The sequence below is a fragment of the Rhinatrema bivittatum genome, chromosome 19, assembly GCF_901001135.1.
Source record: "Rhinatrema bivittatum chromosome 19, aRhiBiv1.1, whole genome shotgun sequence".
Taxonomy (NCBI): domain Eukaryota; kingdom Metazoa; phylum Chordata; class Amphibia; order Gymnophiona; family Rhinatrematidae; genus Rhinatrema; species Rhinatrema bivittatum.
In genome coordinates, this window is record NC_042633.1 from 35,532,246 (window position 1) to 35,551,838 (window position 19,593).

The following is a 19,593-nucleotide window of genomic DNA, read 5'->3' on the forward strand; positions in this document are numbered from 1 at the left end:
GAGATGTCTGTTCCATCCCCATTCTGGAAGAGAGGGCCAGAGCTAAGGCAATGTTATTATTAGTGAAGACTATAAGATGTGCCCAGGATTAGTCATGGTGATTCATGACCCCTCGGTTGAGACTACAAATATTATATCATGTGCTCATAACTGAATATTACAGTTCATGATTGACTGCTGACTTTGCTGAACAGAGATCTGTAATTAAGCCCTCGGAGCTCAGATATAAATATTTGTCTATCCTCCTCTTTTTGATTGGTCCAAGAGACAAGATATCGCAGTCCCAATAGCATTCTATTTTTTTTTCTGAGTTCAATGTGGCAACCAGCATTTTAATCCATTATTCCTATTGTACTGTGATTAGTAGGCTTTGGAGAGTACTGTATATGGTCACTTCCCCTGCTGACCCTGTTATGTTATCCTTTTTTTTCCCAGTTCTTCTATATTGAAGCAATTGCTTAGAAAGCTACAAAAAAGTACTATATTTCAAGTATCCATTACACAGTTATAATTTAACTAAACGAATTGCTTCATAAATTTTTATATTTGATAACCTGGACACCATTTATCCATCACCTCCATCCTTAATAACTGTATCTTATGTTCCAGAGGTCAAAGTCTGTTATATTATCCTGATTTTTTCCATCTTGTGCTAAGACAAGTATTATTCTGCTAAATCTTTCAGTTATATAGAAAAGTGACAGCAGAAAGCCTGTTTGGCTTAACTAGTCTGTCCATCTGCTCAACTAATTTAGCTTTACAATTCTCATCACTCTCTCAGAGATCCCCTCTGTTTAGCCCATAGTTTGGACACTTTTAGTTTTCCACATCCTTCACTGGGAAGCTGCTCCACACATCCACTACTCTATAAAGAAATATTTCCTAAGATTACTCCTGAGTCTACCCCTTTTCACCCTTAACCTATGACCCTCATTTCCATTGAAAGTCAGCTTCCTGTGCATGGAAATCTTGGAGGTATTTAATGGCTATCATATCTCCCCTATCTCGCCTTTCCTGTAGGGTGTGCATGTTTAGATTTTGAAGTCTATCCCTATATGCTTTAGAACAAAGACCACTGATCATTTTAATGGCCACTATCTGGACTGAGTCCAACTGATTTATATCCCTTTGAAGGTGCAGTCTTCAAAACTGAACACAGTCTCCCAAATTATTTCTTACAGGAGCAATATTGCCTCCCTTTTTTCTGTCACCCCACACAAAAGGAGAACCTTAACTATTAATCACATGTATAATTTTAAAAAACATTTATTAAGAATACATCCTAATACAACCCCCCAAATACATACAATATAATCAGCCACACATTAAATCATCACATACTGAATGGCATATAGGCAGTGAAATAAGATATAATCATCAATTTGTTTAACACATCACATACTTTAATGAACTACATGTGATGACTGAGATGAGATCTTATTGAGTACATGATGTCTATATAGGAGTCAGTGTAAAACATTATGATATGGTGCTAGAAGTATGTGATGTGTTAAACAAATTGATGATTATATCTTATTTGTTCACTGCCTATATGCTATTCAGTATGTGTGGGGTGATTGTGTATATTGGGGAACCGATTTGTGATTTATTTCCCTCAGTATTGTATTCCCTTTTTTCTGTGGCATTTGGGAGAATTGTTGCATTTATGCAGTTCTTAGTAGCTAGTATTTTATTTCTGTCCATCTTTCAGCCACTTCTAAGCGGATTGCATTCAGGTACTGTAGGTATTTATGAGGAGAAGGATTGACTAACAGGCCCATGTAGTACAGTGCGCTGGCCACAGCGCACAGCTCATCGTGCGGTTGGATGCGCATTTTGGACACGAGGCCATAATCCCCGATGCAAAACAGAGGTTAGTGCGTCCAAAACACGCACCCACCCGCCCGTGTAGATAATAGCGCTCATCACTTCTAAATTCATGTTGATGAGCGCTATTATGTATTCCCCTCAATGCAGAAAAACAATGTGCGCCCAATCCACACAGCGCAGAGCTGGCTTGGGAAGCTCCTCCTTTTCAGAAGGTAGATTTTATAAACAATACCATTCAGCTGCTTCCAGCATCCTTCATCTTGATCTATTAATACCTCGGTGCTACGGAAGAGTCCCCTTGCTGTTTTATTTGCCATTCAAATTGCCCCTTTAAGAAACCGAGCCATTAAGGGGCTGGCTAACAAAATTGTAGTGTGCATGCTAAAATCGACCTTAGTGGCCTGGTAACTAAGTTAAAGATACACGCAGAGTGAACATGCTAAAGAGAGTGTGGGCCTTTTGGTGTGTGCTTGCTTGCTGTGCCTGTCAAAATCCCCTGCACCAACCTGCCCAAAGTGCACAAGCAATTCCTTTCCACCCCTGTGAAATTAAAGAAGGCCCACTGTGTGTTATTGAATGCCTTTCTACCCCCACAATCAAACTAAAAGGTCCCCCATGGAGGCCGCAGACCTCTCAACTCTTCTCCCAGTCCTTTCAAATGGGTACTTATTCTGGAGGACACCACCTCGCTCCCCTCCCCCAGGTCTTCACCAGCAGGAGGGCGTGGAAAGCTCTCCTGCTGTACACTCCATATGGCACCACCTGCTGGCACTTCCCAGAGTATCAGTCCACTAGATGGCACCATTTCAAGTGCAGCAGCCCAGGAATTCTTATTTTTCAGAAAAGACATTCGGGCCGATACAGTACAGTGCGCTCCGACGGAGAGCACTGTTAGCCTTCTCTTGGACGCACGTTTTCCCTTACCCCTTATTCAGTAAGGGGCGGAAAACGCGTGTCCAACCCGCGGCACCTAATAGCGCCCTCAACATGCAAATGCATGTTGAAGGCCCTATTAGGTATGTGCGCGGGATACAGAAAGTAAAATGTGCAGCCAAGCCGCACATTTTACTTTCAGAAATTAGCGCCGACCCAAAGGTAGGCGCTAATTTCTTCCGGCACCGGGAAAGTGCACAGAAAAGCAGTAAAAACTGCTTTTCTGTGCACCCTCCGACTTAATATCATGGCGATATTAAATCAGAGGTCCCGAAGAGTAAAAAAAAAATGTGAATTCGGCCCGTGGCTGTCGGGCCGAAAACCGGACGCTCAATTTTGCTGGCGTCCGGTTTCCAAGCCCGTGGCTGTCAGCGGGCTCGAGAACCGACGCCGGCAAAATTGAGCGTCGGCTGTCAAACCCGCTGACAGCCGCCACTCTGGGCTAAAAGGAGGCGCTAGGGACGAGCTAGTGTCCCTAGCGCCTCCTTTTCCCCGTTTCTACTGCACCACCTAATTTGAATACTGAATCGCGCGCACCGGCGAGGGACCGGTGCGCGCGCCGGGAGAGTCGGCCTGATTGTGAGCCGTTTGATTTTTTATGCATAATCCACATTTACATTTTATTGCATTTATAAACCACTAAAAGGCCTAGGCGGTGAACAAAATAACATACACAAGTTAAATCAAGAACAATACAAAACAACATGCATTTAAAATCAAAATTAACATGTGTTGCATAAAAGACAAAATAAGTATATAAATAAATAAGAACAGTAACTTAAAAAAAACACAGAATTAAAATGAATAATGATCAGAAAGGTAAAAAGATAAAAATAAACGTAACCATAGGCTAAATTAAATAAAAAGGTCTTGATAAGCTCTCTGAACTGAGGAAGTGAGTCGCAAAGTCTAATTTCTATTGGAAATGAGTTCCATGGAGCTGGTTCTGAAACTGGTGGGTAAAGGAGGAGCAATTGCTGTTCTTAACCAGAGAAGGGAACTACACTAAAGGGAGTGAAAGCCAGTTCCAGATATGTTATCTAAGGAAGGGTATCCTCAGAGTGAGCTAGAGATCTACAAAGAAGGATTTGATGTCTCCTGCTATTGGGAGAACAACATAAGACAGCATATTTTTTTTTTTAGATGTTAAATATCCTAGGATGCCTGTCACCTACATTCTGCCAAAACTTCACAAACAGTTTGTTTCACTTCGACAGGAGGAGGACCTATCGTTGCTAGCATGCATCGGTTTTAGTGCCTTTATCCATTCTCCAAAACCAAATTCTAAGAGTTTTTTGTTCATAGAAACATAGAAACATAGAAATGACGGCAGAAGAAGACCGAATGGCCCATCCAGTCTGCCCAGCAAGCCTCACACATTTTTTCTCTCATTCTTATCAGTTTCTCTTAGCTCCTTGTTCTATTCCCCTTCCACCCCCACCATTAATGTAGAGAGCAGTGATGGAGCTGCATCCAAGTGAAATATCTAGCTTGATTAGTTAGGGGTAGTAGGGGCAGTAACCGCCGCGATAAGCAAGCTACACCCATGCTTATTTGTTTTACCTAGACTATGTTGTACAGCCCTTGTTGGGTTTTTTTTTTTTTTCTTCTCCCCTGCCGTTGAAGCAGAGAGCCATGCTGGATATGCATTGAAAGTGAAGTATCAGGCACATTTGGTTTGGGGTAGTAACCGCCGTAACAAGCCAGCTACTCCTCGCTTTGTGATTGCGAATCCTTTTTTTCTTCACCCCTGTCGTTGAAGCTATGCAGGATATGCGTGAAGCATCAGTTTTTTGTTTTTGTTTTTGTTTTTTTTTCCCCTGCCGTTGAAGCAGAGAGCTATGCTGGAAATGCTTGATGTATCAGTCTTTCTCCCATGCCGATGAAGCAGAGAACCATGCTGGATATGCATGGAAAGTGAAGTATCAGGCACATTTGGTTTGGGGTAGTAACCGCCGTAACAAGCCAGCTACTCCCCGCTTTTTGAGTGCGAACCCTTTTTCTTCTCCCTTGCCGTTGTAGCAGAGAGCTCTGCTGGATGTGTGAACTATCAGTTATTCTTCTCCCCTGTCATTGAAGCAGAGAGCTATGCTGTATATGCATTGAAAGTGAAGTATCAGGCATATTTGGTTTGGGGTAGTAACCGCCGTAACAAGCCAGCTACTCCCCTCTTTGTGAGTGCAAATCCTTTTTTCCATTACCTCTTGCTGTTGAAGCTTAGAGCGATGTAGGAGTCACAGTAAGCATGTGTATGTTTATTTAATAAGGGTATTGTGTCAATAGCCATCATTCTGGCGAGTCACCCACTCTTCATTGGCGGCCTCTTGACTTTATGGATCCGCAGTGTTTATCCCACGCCCCTTTGAAGTCTTTCACAGTTCTGGTCTTCACCACTTCCTCCGGAAGGGCATTCCAGGCATCCACCACCCTCTCCGTGAAGAAATACTTCCTAACATTGGTTCTGAATCTTCCTCCCTGGAGCCTCAAATCGTGACCCCTGGTTCTGCTGATTATTTTCCTACGGAAGAGGTTTGTCGTTGTTTTTGGATCATTAAAACCTTTCAAGTATCTGAAAGTCTGTATCATATCACCTCTGCTCCTCCTTTCCTCCAGGGTGTACATATTTAGATTCTTCAATCTCTCCTCGTACGTCATCCGATGAAGATCCTCCACCTTCCTGGTCGCCCTTCTCTGTACCGCTTCCATCTTGTCTTTGTCTTTTTGTAGATACGGTCTCCAGAACTGAACACAGTACTCCAGGTGAGGCCTCACCAAGGACCTGTACAAGGGAATAATCACTTCCCTTTTCTTACTCGATATTCCTCTCTCTATGCAGCCCAGCATTCTTCTGGCTTTTGCTATCGCCTTGTCGCATTGTTTCGCTGTCTTCACATCATTAGACACTATCACCCCAAGGTCCCTCTCCTGCTCCGTGCACATCAGCCTTTCCCCCCCCCCCCCATCGAGTACAGTTCATTCGGATTTCCACTCCCCATATGCATGACTTTGCACTTCTTGGCATTGAATCTGAGCTGCCATATCTTCGACCACTCTTCCAGTTTCCTTAGATCCCGTCTCATTCTCTCCACTCCTTCCTACGATATTCCTACGATATTGTTCTGTTTGAGAGATTCCACAGATATGATCGTCATCCAAAGAAACGCTTTCGCACTAGTCAGGTTTTGTTCGTTACTTTGGAGGCGGCGTTCCTGTCTACCAGCTGCAAAACACACTGAAGGCTGTAGGACAGGGAGAGGCTGTATCTGTTGCGATCCTGCTCGCGAGCAGGCCCTTAAACTCCGCGGCCCGGGCCGCCGCCGCTCCCTCGCAGCCCGGAGGCCGTCCTGAGGCCTTGCCCCTGCCATCGCAGCTGGAGCCGCTGACGTCATTGTCTGGAGGCCGCCACCGATGCCCGTCCCTCCACAGCCTGGAGGCACTGTCCTGGGACTTTCCTGCGGCATGGGGCCGCCATCAGCTGCCTCTTCAGCGGCTTGGAAGCCGCCTCCCTCATTGGGGCCTGCCTGCAGCCCAGCCTTCTGCTCCTCGCAGCAGCAGGGACGCCGCTATCCAGGGTCCTGCCCACTTCCCCTATGGGGCGAGACCGCATCTTCCTGCCAGATTTAAAGGCACAGTGCGGTTGTGGTCCCTTTTTGGTTTCTCCTGGGTGTTTCACATTTAGCCCTTTAAAAGGGCTCTTCAGCCATTCCTACCACACCTTCCCAAGGAGCAAGTTCCTTCTTGGAACTGACCTCCAGGAGCTGGTCTTCTCTAGGACTTCCTTGCACTCCTCGCTCCTGCATGGCCTTCCTGTGTTCTTCGTTGGATCCTTCATCATCGCCTGTTCTGCTCCTTGCTGATGCCCGACTGTTCCTGATGTCCAAGGCTTCGCTTGATCCATCCTAGCGTGGTCCGCGACCACCCCCGCTGGGGTGTGTAGGGCACTGGTGGGTCTTCTCCATCGTCAGAGCTGAGGATCTCCTTGTTCCTGTCTGTCAACTCCTGGGTCTGGAGTCTTCTGGACGTCCGCTTCATTCATCCTGGCTGCTCTTCATCGAGAGTCCGACCCAGATGTCTTGGATCCTCACCTTGGAGGCCCATCTGATCTCTCCTCCGATGCTCTGGACTCCGGCTATGCCTAGCCTCCGGCGGGCAGTGCTCCAGTGGATAGCCTGAGGGCCGCTCTGGTCACTGCAGCTTCCTCCCCGGCTGTGGGTGTTGGCACCTTATCCAGAGTCATCTTCATCCTGAGTTTTAGCCTGATTTTAACTCGTCTGAGTCCGTCTTCATCAGTATCTGAGTCTTCAACTTCGGTTCCAGTCCACCCTTGCCTCCTGTCCAGCCTGACGTCTTTGCTGCTCCCTGTGGCAGGTCCGAAAAGGCTTGGAGAGGTCGGAGGACTACTCAGAGGCCAACCTTGTGTGGTTGGTCTCACTGAGGCTGCGCAGGTCAGCAGGGGCTTGGTCTTCACTCCTTCCCAGACGAGGATCCGTCTCGCCGCAAGGGCACACAACACTCGTCCCGCGCTGGGGAGCGCTCTCTGGTACTCTCTCTCATCACAGTGCAACAGTATCCCCACAGAATGTTTCAGAACTGGTGACACTGGCTGTCACGGAAAACATTATTGCTCTTGAGGGATCATATCCGTGGCACCTGATCTAACAAACTGATGTGTTGCAAGATCAGAGGAAGAGCAATTACAGAGGAATCCATCTAAAAAGTAACGGCCTTATGTGAAAAAGATACACTGATGAGAGCCTTCTGTTATGGATGGGCGCTTCCCGAGTCTGCTCCCGTGGAGCCTCATTCTATGACTATGTTCTAGAACTTCCTTTCCTCTGAAAAAAAAAGTTTGCTTCTTGTGCATTATTTATACTTTTCAGGTATATGAATGTCTCTATTATACCTCCCCTGTCTTGCCTCGCTCTGCATATTTACATCCTTTAGCCTCCTCTCCACGGTCTTTGGGTGCAGACTGCTGCATTTTTGGTAACCTTTCTCCGGACTGCCTCCACCTAGTCCATATCCTTCCAGAGGCACGATCCCCAGAATTCGTCACAATATTCTGGGTGGGATCTCACCAGCGACCTGAGCAACGAAATAATCACCTCCATTTTTCTATTGGTTATGCCTCTCCTTACGTGCCTTAGCATCCCTCTGGCTCTGGCCTCCATGCTATCGCACTGTTTCACCACCTTGAAATCATCGGAATAATCAACCCGGGCTTTCTTCTCTGCTCGATGGACATCACTGTCTCACCCTCATTGCGTCCAGCTCCCTTGGATTTCTTTGCCTCAGATGTGAAACTGCATTTTTTTTATATTGAAATGTGGCTGCCAAGCCCTTGACTACTCTTCCAGCTTTCTTAGATCACTCCTCATTGTTTCTGTTCCCTCGGGCGTATCCACCTTGTCGCACTCCTTAATGTCAAATGTTAAAAGGCAAACCTTTCTGCTTAACCTCTCTGCAATCTTGCACTCAAAGAAACTGAACAGGAACAATCCCTAAGGCAGTCCTACCCACCAACTCTCACTCCTCGGAGTGAACTCAACTAGATTTGCTGACTGGTAACTTCTTCTTCAAGGGAATATAGGGATCCGTTAAATCTAAGGTCTTCTCCTGATGCAAATAATATTAAATGGATTTCATGGAGACGCTGGCACATAGTGAAAAGCCATTTTGTCTCCCACGACATGTCTCCTCCACACATAGGCCATTAAAGTTGCAAACTGGTTATAAGGATTTAATAATATAATGGTTAATAATAATATAATATAATTAATAATAATGGTTATAAGGATTTAATAATCCTTGTTAAGTTTATTACGTTAATTCTTTGCCCCTGGCTATTTCAGTTCCCAAGTTCTCACGACATTATTTTATTGTAACTTTTGCTTCTTCCTCAATATTAAATGTTATAACTCCCTTGTTACACGTAAACCGATATGCTATGATCTGTATCATGAATGTCAGTATAGAAAAGGAATGAAATAAATAATAATAGGTCAATGTAAATACCAATACTGCTCTGTTTGCCATCCTCTATGCAATATGCAACGTGGTTCACTGTAATTGGACTCACGTGGTCCATATTAGTCATTATTCACAATGCATTACTTTATATTGGTGAAACAGAGAGACCTCGGATGATGCGGACTGTGGAGCCTAAGGGTTGTATTAATTTTAAGCCCTGAAGCACCTTCCCGGCCCTTAAAACAAGAAGCCATCCAAAGTGCTGTACAAAATGTTTAAGAAACAAACATCGAACATAGCGCAGTCAAACACAAACCTACAGATGAATGCCACCGAAACCTGCTGAATCCTCCTCTCGCGACATCAAACCACCAGCTGTAGCCTCCTAACCCACCTTATTCTGAAAGAGCAACTCAAAACCGCCCGCCGCCGCCAAATTCCTCCCACAACATACACCCCCCGCACACATTTCAGCCCATTAATATAAAATCAAACGCCCGATAGACCCCCCCCAAAGTAGGCGACTATGAGTTCAACACGAATCACATTATCCGCAGACTTAAAACGTGGCGTCAAACAGAACAGCGAATAGGAAAGCCGTCAGTGGGGGAGAGGCGCGTGCGCCCCCAGGGTAACAGCGTAAGCCCCTCCCCCCTTTCCGCGGTAGTGTGCAAAATGAAAACCAGCTTTTTAGTATGGGGGGAGGAGGAGGATATCGTGACGTGATTTGCAGAAGTCTGTCGAAAGGATTGCGTGTTTTACTCCTGGCGCTGTTAAGTGTGCATTCAGGCCTCTGCCCCATACGCTGCCTCCCAGGAGCGGACATCCGGATCTTGGACCTCACAGACCAGGCCACCCTCTAAGCAGGGAAGTACACTGAGTGAAAGTGCATCGTTGATCTGGGGTTTGCGACTAGAACATGAAGTCTTGTAGCGATTTTGAAATAGGTTCGTCTTTTCGGTATTTTCTCTCTCTGTGCTTTTTTTTTTCTCCTTCTTTTGTTCCTGTTTATGCATATTAACAATTCTGCAGGAACCTGCCGAAACATGGACATAGTTTTTAAATTGCCGGCCATTTCCCCCCCTTTTTTTGTATTTGGATTATTTTAATGGGGTTTTTCAGTAAAGCCTCTGTTAGGTTCAGGGACCAGTGCTTAGACATTTGGGCTGTTCTTATAGGATGTGAGTGGCTCTGATTCTCTTTCTTCTTGATTTATTGACCAGTAGAAAAGATGTCGCAGTCCAGGAGCTCACCACAGGTGCCTTCTGCAGGTGACGTCTGCTCTAGAAAACTCTGGGATTCCATCTTCTTTTTTTTTGGGGGGGGACAGTATAAGGAGGGTGGTGCTAATGAAAGATGTCACAGCCTACATCCATCATAAATTTAATCCCAAAGCACGACACAGTCCAGATATCTCATTCAGTGACTTTTTTTTTAATTACAGATTTCATATGATCCCTATGTATTCAGTCTTAAAACAGAATGGGATATTCTAATAAAACACAGAAAAAAAGATAAGGAAAGGAGAAAAGGCTAAGAAAAGCAATTCCCTCCACTCAAGAAAGGAGAAAAAGAAAGAAAAGAAAAAAAACCCCAGGCAATCTTGATAAATAATGCAATGTCTCTTAGCCTACAAAGGAACAGGGGAGGTCCATAAGAGGAAAAAAATATGAAATAAAACCAAAATAAGAAAAAAAACACAAACCAAAATATCTAAACATGCTGGGGTAGATAATCCGACTATTCCCGGTCAGGCCAACCCCACGGGTACACTTTACCCACAGCGCTAGCAGCAGTAATCAAGGCTACGATGCGCGTGCAGCTGACCCCAGCCTGGCAGCGCCTTACCAAAAGGAAAAGCAGGACAGGCGCAGAGGTCGCTGGCTGTCACCCGTGAGCCATAGTCAAACTGCCCACCCTCACAGGTAAAGCAGCGCTGCCCGCCTGGAAGCAGCTTTGGTTATTGCCCTTCTTATTTATTTGAACATTTTTATATACGGACATCAGTAGGGGAACAGCACATGGGTTTCCGTAAAACTGCAAATTTAGCAAACAGGCTTTACAGAGAACTATGAACAGCTTAAAACAGGGTAACGAAAGGGTGAAAGGGAGAAGGGCTGTCAGGAAGAGCAAAGGGGCTTGAAACTAAGACAGAACAAGGAAAGAGGACAAAGGACAGGGAATATGAAAGGAGCGCGTTTACTTCTAGTAACAAATACTAGTGAGGGATAAAGAGGCCTAAACAAAATCCATACAGTGTAGCATAGTCCGGTGCAAAATAGTAATTACAGTCACAGAGCTGGGAAAAGGCGAGGAGGAGCGGAGTAATAGGAGGATAGAGGCTAAACTAAAAACTGCATGGGTGGAGAGGACCGAGAGACAGAATAAGGGGGTGGGGAGGGAGAAGGGGTGCACTAGGTGTTTATGAGAGAGGATTTAAACCCAATGCCCTCCACCCCCCACCCATATCTAAGTCTCAAAGGGAGAAGTAGCAGGGGAGGAAGCAGGTTTGTTTGTTAGAATATAAAATAAATAAATACAACACCTGGAGGCTGAGAAACTGGCAGGTAAACCTAAGGAGAAATGATGCGCCAAGGGCCAAGGCTTGCCCGTGTAATAATGGAAACGGTTTGCATCTCTCTGGGGCAGCTCTGCAAATGCCGCAAATTTTATGCTCCATAAATAATCCCTCTTGTGACCAAAAATCAGTTCTCAACATCCAGTCTCAATCTTGCCTTCCCCTGCCCACCCAATCGCAAGGGTCTGGGGAGGGGGAGGAGAGAGTGATCACAGGGTGGGGAGGAAGAGACTGAATAGACTGGGAATCGGGGGGCGGGGGAGTGAGTGAATCAGGGCAAGTGGGAGTGAGTGAGTGAACTGGGAATGGGGGGGGGGGGAGGGTGGAATGAAATGAGGTGAGGGGTTTGTGGGATGGAGAGGGAGTGAACCAAAGTCAACGAGAAGTTTGTAGGGAGGGTAGTGAACCGGGATGGGCGAGGGGTTCGTGAGGGAACCAGGGTGGCTGAGGGGGATCCTGCAGGGAGGAACCAAGCCCCCGAGTGAGTGATTAGTGGGGGTAGGTGAAGGAGCCAGGGGGAGTAAGTGAAAGATGGGAGAGTGAGGAGATCAAAGGGGCAGAGAGTAAGGGAAAAATGGGAGGGGGTGTGATTCTACTACCACACGTCACAATTGCACACTTCCTATGCTTCACCGTATTTCCCTATCCTTGGCTTTTACTACAGTATTAGTAATATAATAACTTAAGACTCCATGAAGCTGTCATTTATTCCATCCAGGAACTTTACGTCTCTAGCATGCCCTGATGTTACACTGACCCAGTAATTGAAAATCTCCCATTAATATTACTGCACTGCCAATTTGGTTGCCTTCCCTGATCTCTCTTCGCATTTCACTTATTTATTTATTTATAACTCTTTCTATACCGAAGTTCAGGTAACAGGGTTACTTATCACTCCGGTTTACATTGCAACAGATATAAATATTAAACAGTGACAGCAAGTGTCTTACAGAGAACAGGGAAAGAACAACTAGGATAACATAAACTGGGAACAAGAACATTACAAACTATTAATGTGAAACAAGCCTATGGAGAGGGAGATTAGCTATTGGTGTGGGAATGCTTCTTCTTCTCAGCACGTTTCGGTTTATAGTTTCTGGTCTCTGCATTCTGTATTTGGTCAGGGTCTGTCTTTCTGTTCCTCATGTGTTTCCAAGGTGAGGTGTTTGCCGGCTTGTAGGGTCTGTGTGGGGATCTATCGCAGTCTGATTTGTTCCGTTTTCCTAGTAGGAGGTGTATTGGTGTTCTAGGGTCTGGTGTGATATTTGCAGTGTTGCCTTTTCCTAGATGAGGTCACTTCATTACCGTTCGAGTGCTGGCAGTTAAGGTTGTTTTGGTCTGGGAGGTTTACTGTATTGTAATGGTAATTCCAACGCGCATTACAAAGGTTTAAGTCCATGGGAGTTCCACCTGTCTTTTTTGTGGGATTTTCAGGTTGGCACCGCAGCAGTGCATGTTGTGGCATTTTTGCCTCAGAAGATTGCGCTTGTGAATGTTCTTTTTTTCATGCAAAATTTGTTAGAAATGCATAATTTAATTGTATGTGCGTGCACGCGCTCGCCAGGCCGTAAGGTTTGCCTAGGGTACTGAATACTCTTCCCTTGACCATGGGTTCGGTTGGATAGGGGGCGTCATTTTTTAAAATAGAGAATACTGGAGCGAGTTGGGCTTTTTTTGAGGGGCCCAGGACAGAGTCGTAGGTGGTCCGGGGGGAGACAGCACAGTAATTGTTCACACAAGGCAGCAAAAAACCTTGCACCTGCCCTGAATTGGTCTGGTGCCTTTCCTAGTAAAAAGTAGAAAAACACGTGCAAATAAATACATTTTTAGTAATCCACTTACCTAGGACAGAGGTGAAATGGGCTAAGATCAGGAACTGAGATGGGGGTTTTTGATTTAAAATTGACTGGCACATACACTTCCCAAGATGCTCACTTAAAATACAATTATTTTGTGCTCTTGTCAGATTAGGGCTCTTCAGAAATCCCTGACTCAATGGGAACGTTATTCTCCTCTGCACTTCTGCCAGAAAGCCATCTAAACGCGTCCCCTGCGCTCAGCTATCGGATTGGTCCTATAAAGTCTGCTCCCGGGGGAGATCCGGGCGGTTAATTCCGAAATCTGAGGACAACAAAGCAGTGGGAGCCTGGGGGCCGTAACGTCCAGCTGTGCTAACATCTGTCTGCAGCTGGCAGGGAAGGCGAGCGCGGAATGAGAAGGTTCCCCCATCAACTGATGACGCGGAAGGGCAGAGCAGGCTTTTCATTGGCTGAGAGGCCACCAGCACTTCGGTGATTGGCTGACCGTGGATGCGAGCCGCAGCAGCAGCTGCCCCGTGAGTCTGGCTGGGGATGCCCAGCCTGGAGAAGCAGCACCGGAGGGGATCGCTGCCCGGGCTCTCTACAGCAAGAAGGGACACGGGGCAGGAGATCAGGGCCAGGACTGTCTACAGCAAGAATATCCCAAGGAGGCACACAGAGTGGGTCCCTGACAGCAAGAAGAGCCCGGGAGAGGCGCATACAGGCGATCGCTGTCCGGGCTGCAGATAACAGGAAGAGCCTGAGAGAGGCGCATACAGGCGATCGCTGCCCGGGCTGTGCATAACAGGAAGAGCCTGGGAGAGGCGCATACAGGCGATCGCTGCCCGGGCTGCAGATAACAGGAAGAGCCTGAGAGAGGCGCATACAGGCGATCGCTGCCCGGGCTGTGCATAACAGGAAGAGCCTGGGAGAGGCGCATACAGGCGATCGCTGCCCGGGCTGTGCATAACAGGAAGAGCCTGGGAGAGGCGCATACAGGCGATCGCTGCCCGGGCTGTGCATAACAGGAAGAGCCCGGGAGAGGCGCATACAGGCGATCGCTGCCCGGGCTGCAGATAACAGGAAGAGCCTGAGAGAGGCGCATACAGGCGATCGCTGCCCGGGCTGTGCATAACAGGAAGAGCCTGGGAGAGGCGCATACAGGTGATCGCTGCCCGGGCTGTGCATAACAGGAAGAGCCTGGGAGAGGCACAGAGTGGGTCCCTGAGAGCAAGAAGAACCCAGAGGAGCAGCATGGGGGTCGGCACTGTGAGCTGCTGCGGCTGTTTGGCTCTTGTGTTCCTCCTGCAGCTCCTGCAGGAGGGAGCAGGACAAGCTGGTAAAGATATTATTATTACTCTCCTGCTGTCGTTTTCTGGAGCAGGGCTGGAAATGGATTTACTAGACCAGGGTATAGCAAGGTGCATCTGTCCAGTCAGCGGCCTGGACCAGGATTTCAGGGTCAGGTGAAGCCGCCAGCTCCTGGTTTCATCTCTGCAGTAGTTCCCCGGGCACTGGAGAAGATCAGATGTAATGCTGGCTGCCGGCTCTTTGTGTTTTTTAAACAGTTTACCTAGAGAGGTACCACTTGCTGAAAGACACACACACACGTCCGAGTACTTTCTCTCTGTGTCTCTTAGATCCAGGAGCTGGGTCTGTGTGTTGGGTCCAGACCCAGGTGATGGCTTCCTCTCTTCTGATCCATCTCTCTCTCTCTTACTGTCTCCTCAGGTCCAGAGGTGGCTCACACCTTCTCGCAGGTGCTGTACTGCCAGCCCGGGCACCCGCGGGTGGGGCTGGTGGACACCTTTGAGGACGAGGAGATGTATCATTATGATTTCCAGAGTGGGAGTGGCGTGGCCAGGCTGCCTGGGTTTCAGCGGTGGGCAGGACAAGCCTACGACCCCTCGCAGATCTCCCAGGACGCAGACATGTGCCAGAAGTTCCTGGAAGCCATTTCCAGCAGTTTGGAGAGCATCATGCCGGAGGCCAAAGGTCAGGGGGCGGGGGCATTTCACCTCCGCTGAATGTCATATTGGGATGTGGGGTGGGGAGGGGGGATTCCCTGGGCACGGGGGGATGTGTGCGGAGAAGGAAGTCCAGCCCCCCCCCCCCTCCCTCATTGTGTGCGCTCTCCCTTGCCCGAGTCTCCCCTGACTTCTTGCTCTGAGCGCGTTCGGAAAGGTTTCGCATGATCCTGCAAGAAAGGCCTAAGCACTGCTCATCCCGCATGGCAACCTCGCTTAAATATTGATATTGCACGTTCCCCCCCGCGCCGGCCCCCTCCCCTGCACGTGCTCCCCGCGCCGGCCTGAATTTAGGTGCCTCGTTCCGTCAGGCTCCTGCATTTGATGGGCCCCAGGGTTAGAGTTAGGGCGGAGAAACACTGGTTCTCAGCAGCAGGCACTGAACTTACTGTAGGTAAATGAAGAGCTGGCCTCTGTGAATCTTCAGCTAAAACATGTTAAGGCCCCTAACTTGGTGGAATATCTTTCTGCATCAGTTTGGCCACCCGTGTAAAAGCTGCCCTGCCGATAAAGTCATCTGTTCCTTCCTGCCAGGCATCCCCTGGGTCCGAGTCTTCACGAAAACCCCCCTGCAGCTGGGGAGACCCAACACCTTAATCTGCCTCGTCAGCAACTTCCTCCCGCCCACGCTGAACATCACCTGGCGCAAGCACGGCGAGCTGGTCAGCAGCGGGGTCAGCACCACCCCCGCCTCCCCCACCCAGGACCTGGGCTTCCACATGTTCTCCTACCTCAACTTCACCCCGGCCTCCGGCGACATCTATTCCTGCAACGTGGCCCAGGAGGCGGAGCAGTACACCACCGTCGCGTACTGGGGTGAGCGGTGCGCCGGCGCGTACTGGGGTGAGCGGTGCGCCGTCGCGTCCTGGGGTGAGCGGTGCGCCGGCGCGTACTGGGGTGAGCGGTGCGCCGGCGCGTACTGGGGTGAGCGGTGCGCCGTCGCGTCCTGGGGTGAGCGGTGCGCCGGCGCGTAATGGGGTGAGCGGTGCGCCGTCGCGTGCCGAGATGGGGGGGGAGGGCGAGCGTCACCGGGGGGGGAAATGAGTGGTTCCTGCGAGTCACCTGCCAGGGCGAGAGTCACGGGGGACGGAGCCGCACACGACCGTCACACGTACGGCGGCACAGGGTTCCCGTGCAGCGCCACCGGCTGTCGCCCACGGTCCATCTCTGGCTTTCTCTCCCGCATTTCTAGTGCCAAGGAACCCCATCCCGTCGGACCTGATGGAGACGGTGTTGTGTGCCGTGGCCTTCGGCCTCGGGGTGGCCTTCCTCATCGTGGGAATCGTCCTGATTGTGAAAGCAAGGAGACCGCAGTCCACAGGTAAAGAAGGGAGCTTTAAATTTAGGAGCTCAGCTGGTTTTTGAACATTGCCCTCCTAAATTTAGGGAAACTTTCAGCCAAAAACTTAGGGCACTAAATTTGATTGAAGATGCGCTTAAACTTAGGCACGTAAGAGAAGCGCTGAGCAGTGTCTGTCCTAATCTCACTGGTTCCTCGCTCTTTCTTTTTTTTTTTTTTTTATTCTCTTCTGATTAAGGCATCTGAGATTGGGAACGTGAAGGAAGCAGCAAGAACGAGCCCGCACCCCTCCACCGCCAGTGCCCTGCCTCCAGCTTTCACCTCCACCTCTGCAGCTCCGCCTCCTGCTGAACCCCCATTCCATGAGGCTCCGCTTCCTCTCCCCCCTAGCCTCCCAGTTTGTGCATGGCCCCTTCTTACATCTTCACCTTGGGGTGGGGGGCTCGCAGCAGGGCAGCTCATCTGTCTCTGAGCCTGGACCCCGGGGCCATGAATGGAAGGAGTACATGGCGCGCTCGGAGGCTCTCACGGGCAGCCCCACGCAGCTTCGCACGCTCAGATGCTCCAAGGACAGAGTCCCACTTGAACCTGCGCGTCACGGAGAGAGTCTCTTGCAGAGAGACGGAGGATCACGTGGCGGTTTCCCTTCCCCTCGTTGATGGACGCCGTCGGGCTGCAGCGTCCTTCCCTTGGGTCAGGTTTCTGCAGTCACAGGCATGGCAATAAATCTCTGTTACAGTGGGAGCTTGGCATCGTATTGTCTTTATTCCTGAGTCCCTGGAGCGGGCTCACTATGTCCTCCCCTCCGTGTTTTATAGCCATGTCAGTCCTAGGGAGAATTGTACAGGTCATGATCCCCTTGGCTGGACCAGCTGAAAAGATGCAGTGAATGAACTCTCTGTCCCTTCATCAGCTGTGACTGCAAAGCTAAAGGCAGGAAGCATTTATACAGTGAGAGGTGGGAAAAATTACCACTGGAGGCGGCAGGTGGAGACTGGTTTAGCATTAGAGTCTGTTTATTCTTTCCTTTTTTAATGAGGGCTCCTACATCTAATCCCATTGCTGTAAATCTCAGCTTTTAAAGGAAAGGCTGTTTCAGTGACCTATATACTATGTATGTGTGAGTCTCGGCCTGTCTGAAGAGAAGCTGCAGTAACCAAAAGATGTCAGTGTAGCTACAGAGCGTCAGTAAAACAGATTAAACTGAGGCTACAACACCATCAGCACCCACAGGATGTCAGTGCAATACCAGAAGCATCCATAGGGTGTTAATATTGCATATTATTTCTAATTAGCAGCAGCCAAAAAGTATAAATATGATAGTTTAATCTGAGGCTGCAATAGCAGTACAATGGTTTAATCAGAGGCTGCAATACCAGCAGTAGCCAGTTTCAAAAAGAAACTTAAGACTTGGTTCTTCACACAAGCATTCCCGGAGAGCTAAGAACAGGAAGAATGACATTATCAGCATAGTCGTTGTCCCCCAGCCCTTTCTGTACATAAGTTCCTTAAGATTTCGTCATTGATATTTATATAATCATGAATGTTCACTGTAAGCTCCACTAAGTTCCTCTTTGCGCCTTCATGTTGCTGTTAATTGTTAAATGTTTCAATGTAAAGCGCCATCGAGGCGACAGTTTCTTCCTTGTAAACCGGTGTGATATGTATACTTTACAGGAACATCGGTATATAAAAATAAAAAATAAATAAATAAATAAATAGCCACAGAGTGTCAGTCTAACTAGGCTGTAATACCACATATGGCCACAGGGTGTCAGTATAAGATTATTAATCAGAAACTGCAGTACCAAAACCGGTATAACAGATTAATTAGAGACTGCAATAATACCAGTGGGCACCAGGTGTCAGTATTTAACAGGCTGCAGTCTTATTTATCCAGGATACTGACACTCTGTGGGCACAGTCGGTATTGCAGCTGGTGATTGATCTTATATATTGGCATCTTATGGCTGCTGCTGCTGGCATAGCCTCTGATTAACATGTTAAACTGACACATCGTGGCCACTGCTGCATTGCAGCTTCTGAAATATATGATATGATAGATTAATCAGAGGCTGCAATACCAATGACCCGGAGGTAGGCACCTTCGGGCCCTCACCGTCGGCAGGCGGAATGGGCGAAGGTACGGAGGACGGCTGGCTCTTCCCCTATAGCAGCCCACGTTCCCCCATCGGGCTGAGCCTTTGGGTGCCGGGGCCGGCAGGACTTAGGTGGAGCTCCCCTATGGCGTCGCAGAAGAAGAGACCAGGGAGGTCAGCCCTGAAGCAGGCGAGGTCGGACCTAGATGAGGTCAGGCTTGGAGACGACAGGCAGCGGCCGAGGCACGGAGAAGGCAGGCGCAGTCAGGTTAATGCAGTGGTCGAGGTACGGAGTTCAAGAGAGAGCAAGGCAGGATCTGGAACACGGAGGAGCCCCAAGGCAACAAGAAGAAGGAGGACCTGTTGCAGAGGCAATTTGAGAGAGCTTGGCCCGGCCTTGCATACCAGGCCGCATGACGTCACGGCAAGGAGGGCCGGCAGCCTCAGCGCGCCGCGGGCCCTTTAAAAGTCCCAGAGAGGTGTGCGCGCGCCTAGGGGGCCGGAACAAGGAAGGGACGGCAGTGTCTCTGCCGCGCCGCGGAGGTGCGGACCGCCGGTAAGGCTGCCGCAAGGGGGGCAGCGCCCCCACGCGGGAGGGGACTGGAGCCGTTTCCGGGAGCGACGGGAGGTGAGGAAGGCCGTGGCCGGCCGATGTAACACTGTCCAGTTCTCATTAAAATGTAAAACTGAAGTGTGCCCATAAGAACCTAAGAAATTGCCATACTGGGTCAGAGCGAGGGTCCATCAAGCCCAGCATCCTGTTTCCAACAGAGGCCAATCCAGGCCATAAGAACCTGGCAAGTACCCAAACACCAAGAAGATCCCCTGCTACTGATGCAATTAATAGCAGTGGCTATTTTCTAAGTCAACTTAATTACTAGCGGGTAATGCCCAGTGCCGCTGGCACTTTGTCTTTGCTTAATGCAATGAAAGTGAAATGCTTATTGGCTGCAGGACTTGTGTATCCGGGACCAGGGGATTTCTGGACTGAGGAAGTGAGTGTAGTGAGGAAAGGGCTGTCACTTTGGGGCTTATTTACGTTCAAATCCTGCACAGA

The 19,593-nt window shown here is 48.7% G+C and overlaps 1 protein-coding gene across 3 annotated transcripts; it reads left to right on the forward strand.

Moving 5' to 3' along the window:
- Positions 1–13,630: 13,630 nt before the first annotated feature.
- On the forward strand, positions 13,631–17,181 carry LOC115080508 (HLA class II histocompatibility antigen, DM alpha chain). Of its 3 annotated transcripts, XM_029584711.1 has the most exons (6): positions 13,631–14,264; positions 14,320–14,449; positions 14,842–15,105; positions 15,672–15,980; positions 16,330–16,458; positions 16,676–17,181. In XM_029584711.1, exons 2-6 carry the CDS (start codon positions 14,365–14,367, stop codon positions 16,681–16,683), a joined length of 795 nt encoding a protein of 264 aa, XP_029440571.1. In that variant the 5' UTR covers positions 13,631–14,264; positions 14,320–14,364; the 3' UTR covers positions 16,684–17,181. The 3 variants fall into 3 exon arrangements, with proteins under 3 accessions (XP_029440571.1, XP_029440570.1, XP_029440572.1); XM_029584710.1 differs by having other exon boundaries at positions 13,632–14,449; XM_029584712.1 differs by having other exon boundaries at positions 13,635–14,449; positions 15,672–15,953.
- Positions 17,182–19,593: the final 2,412 nt, after the last annotated feature.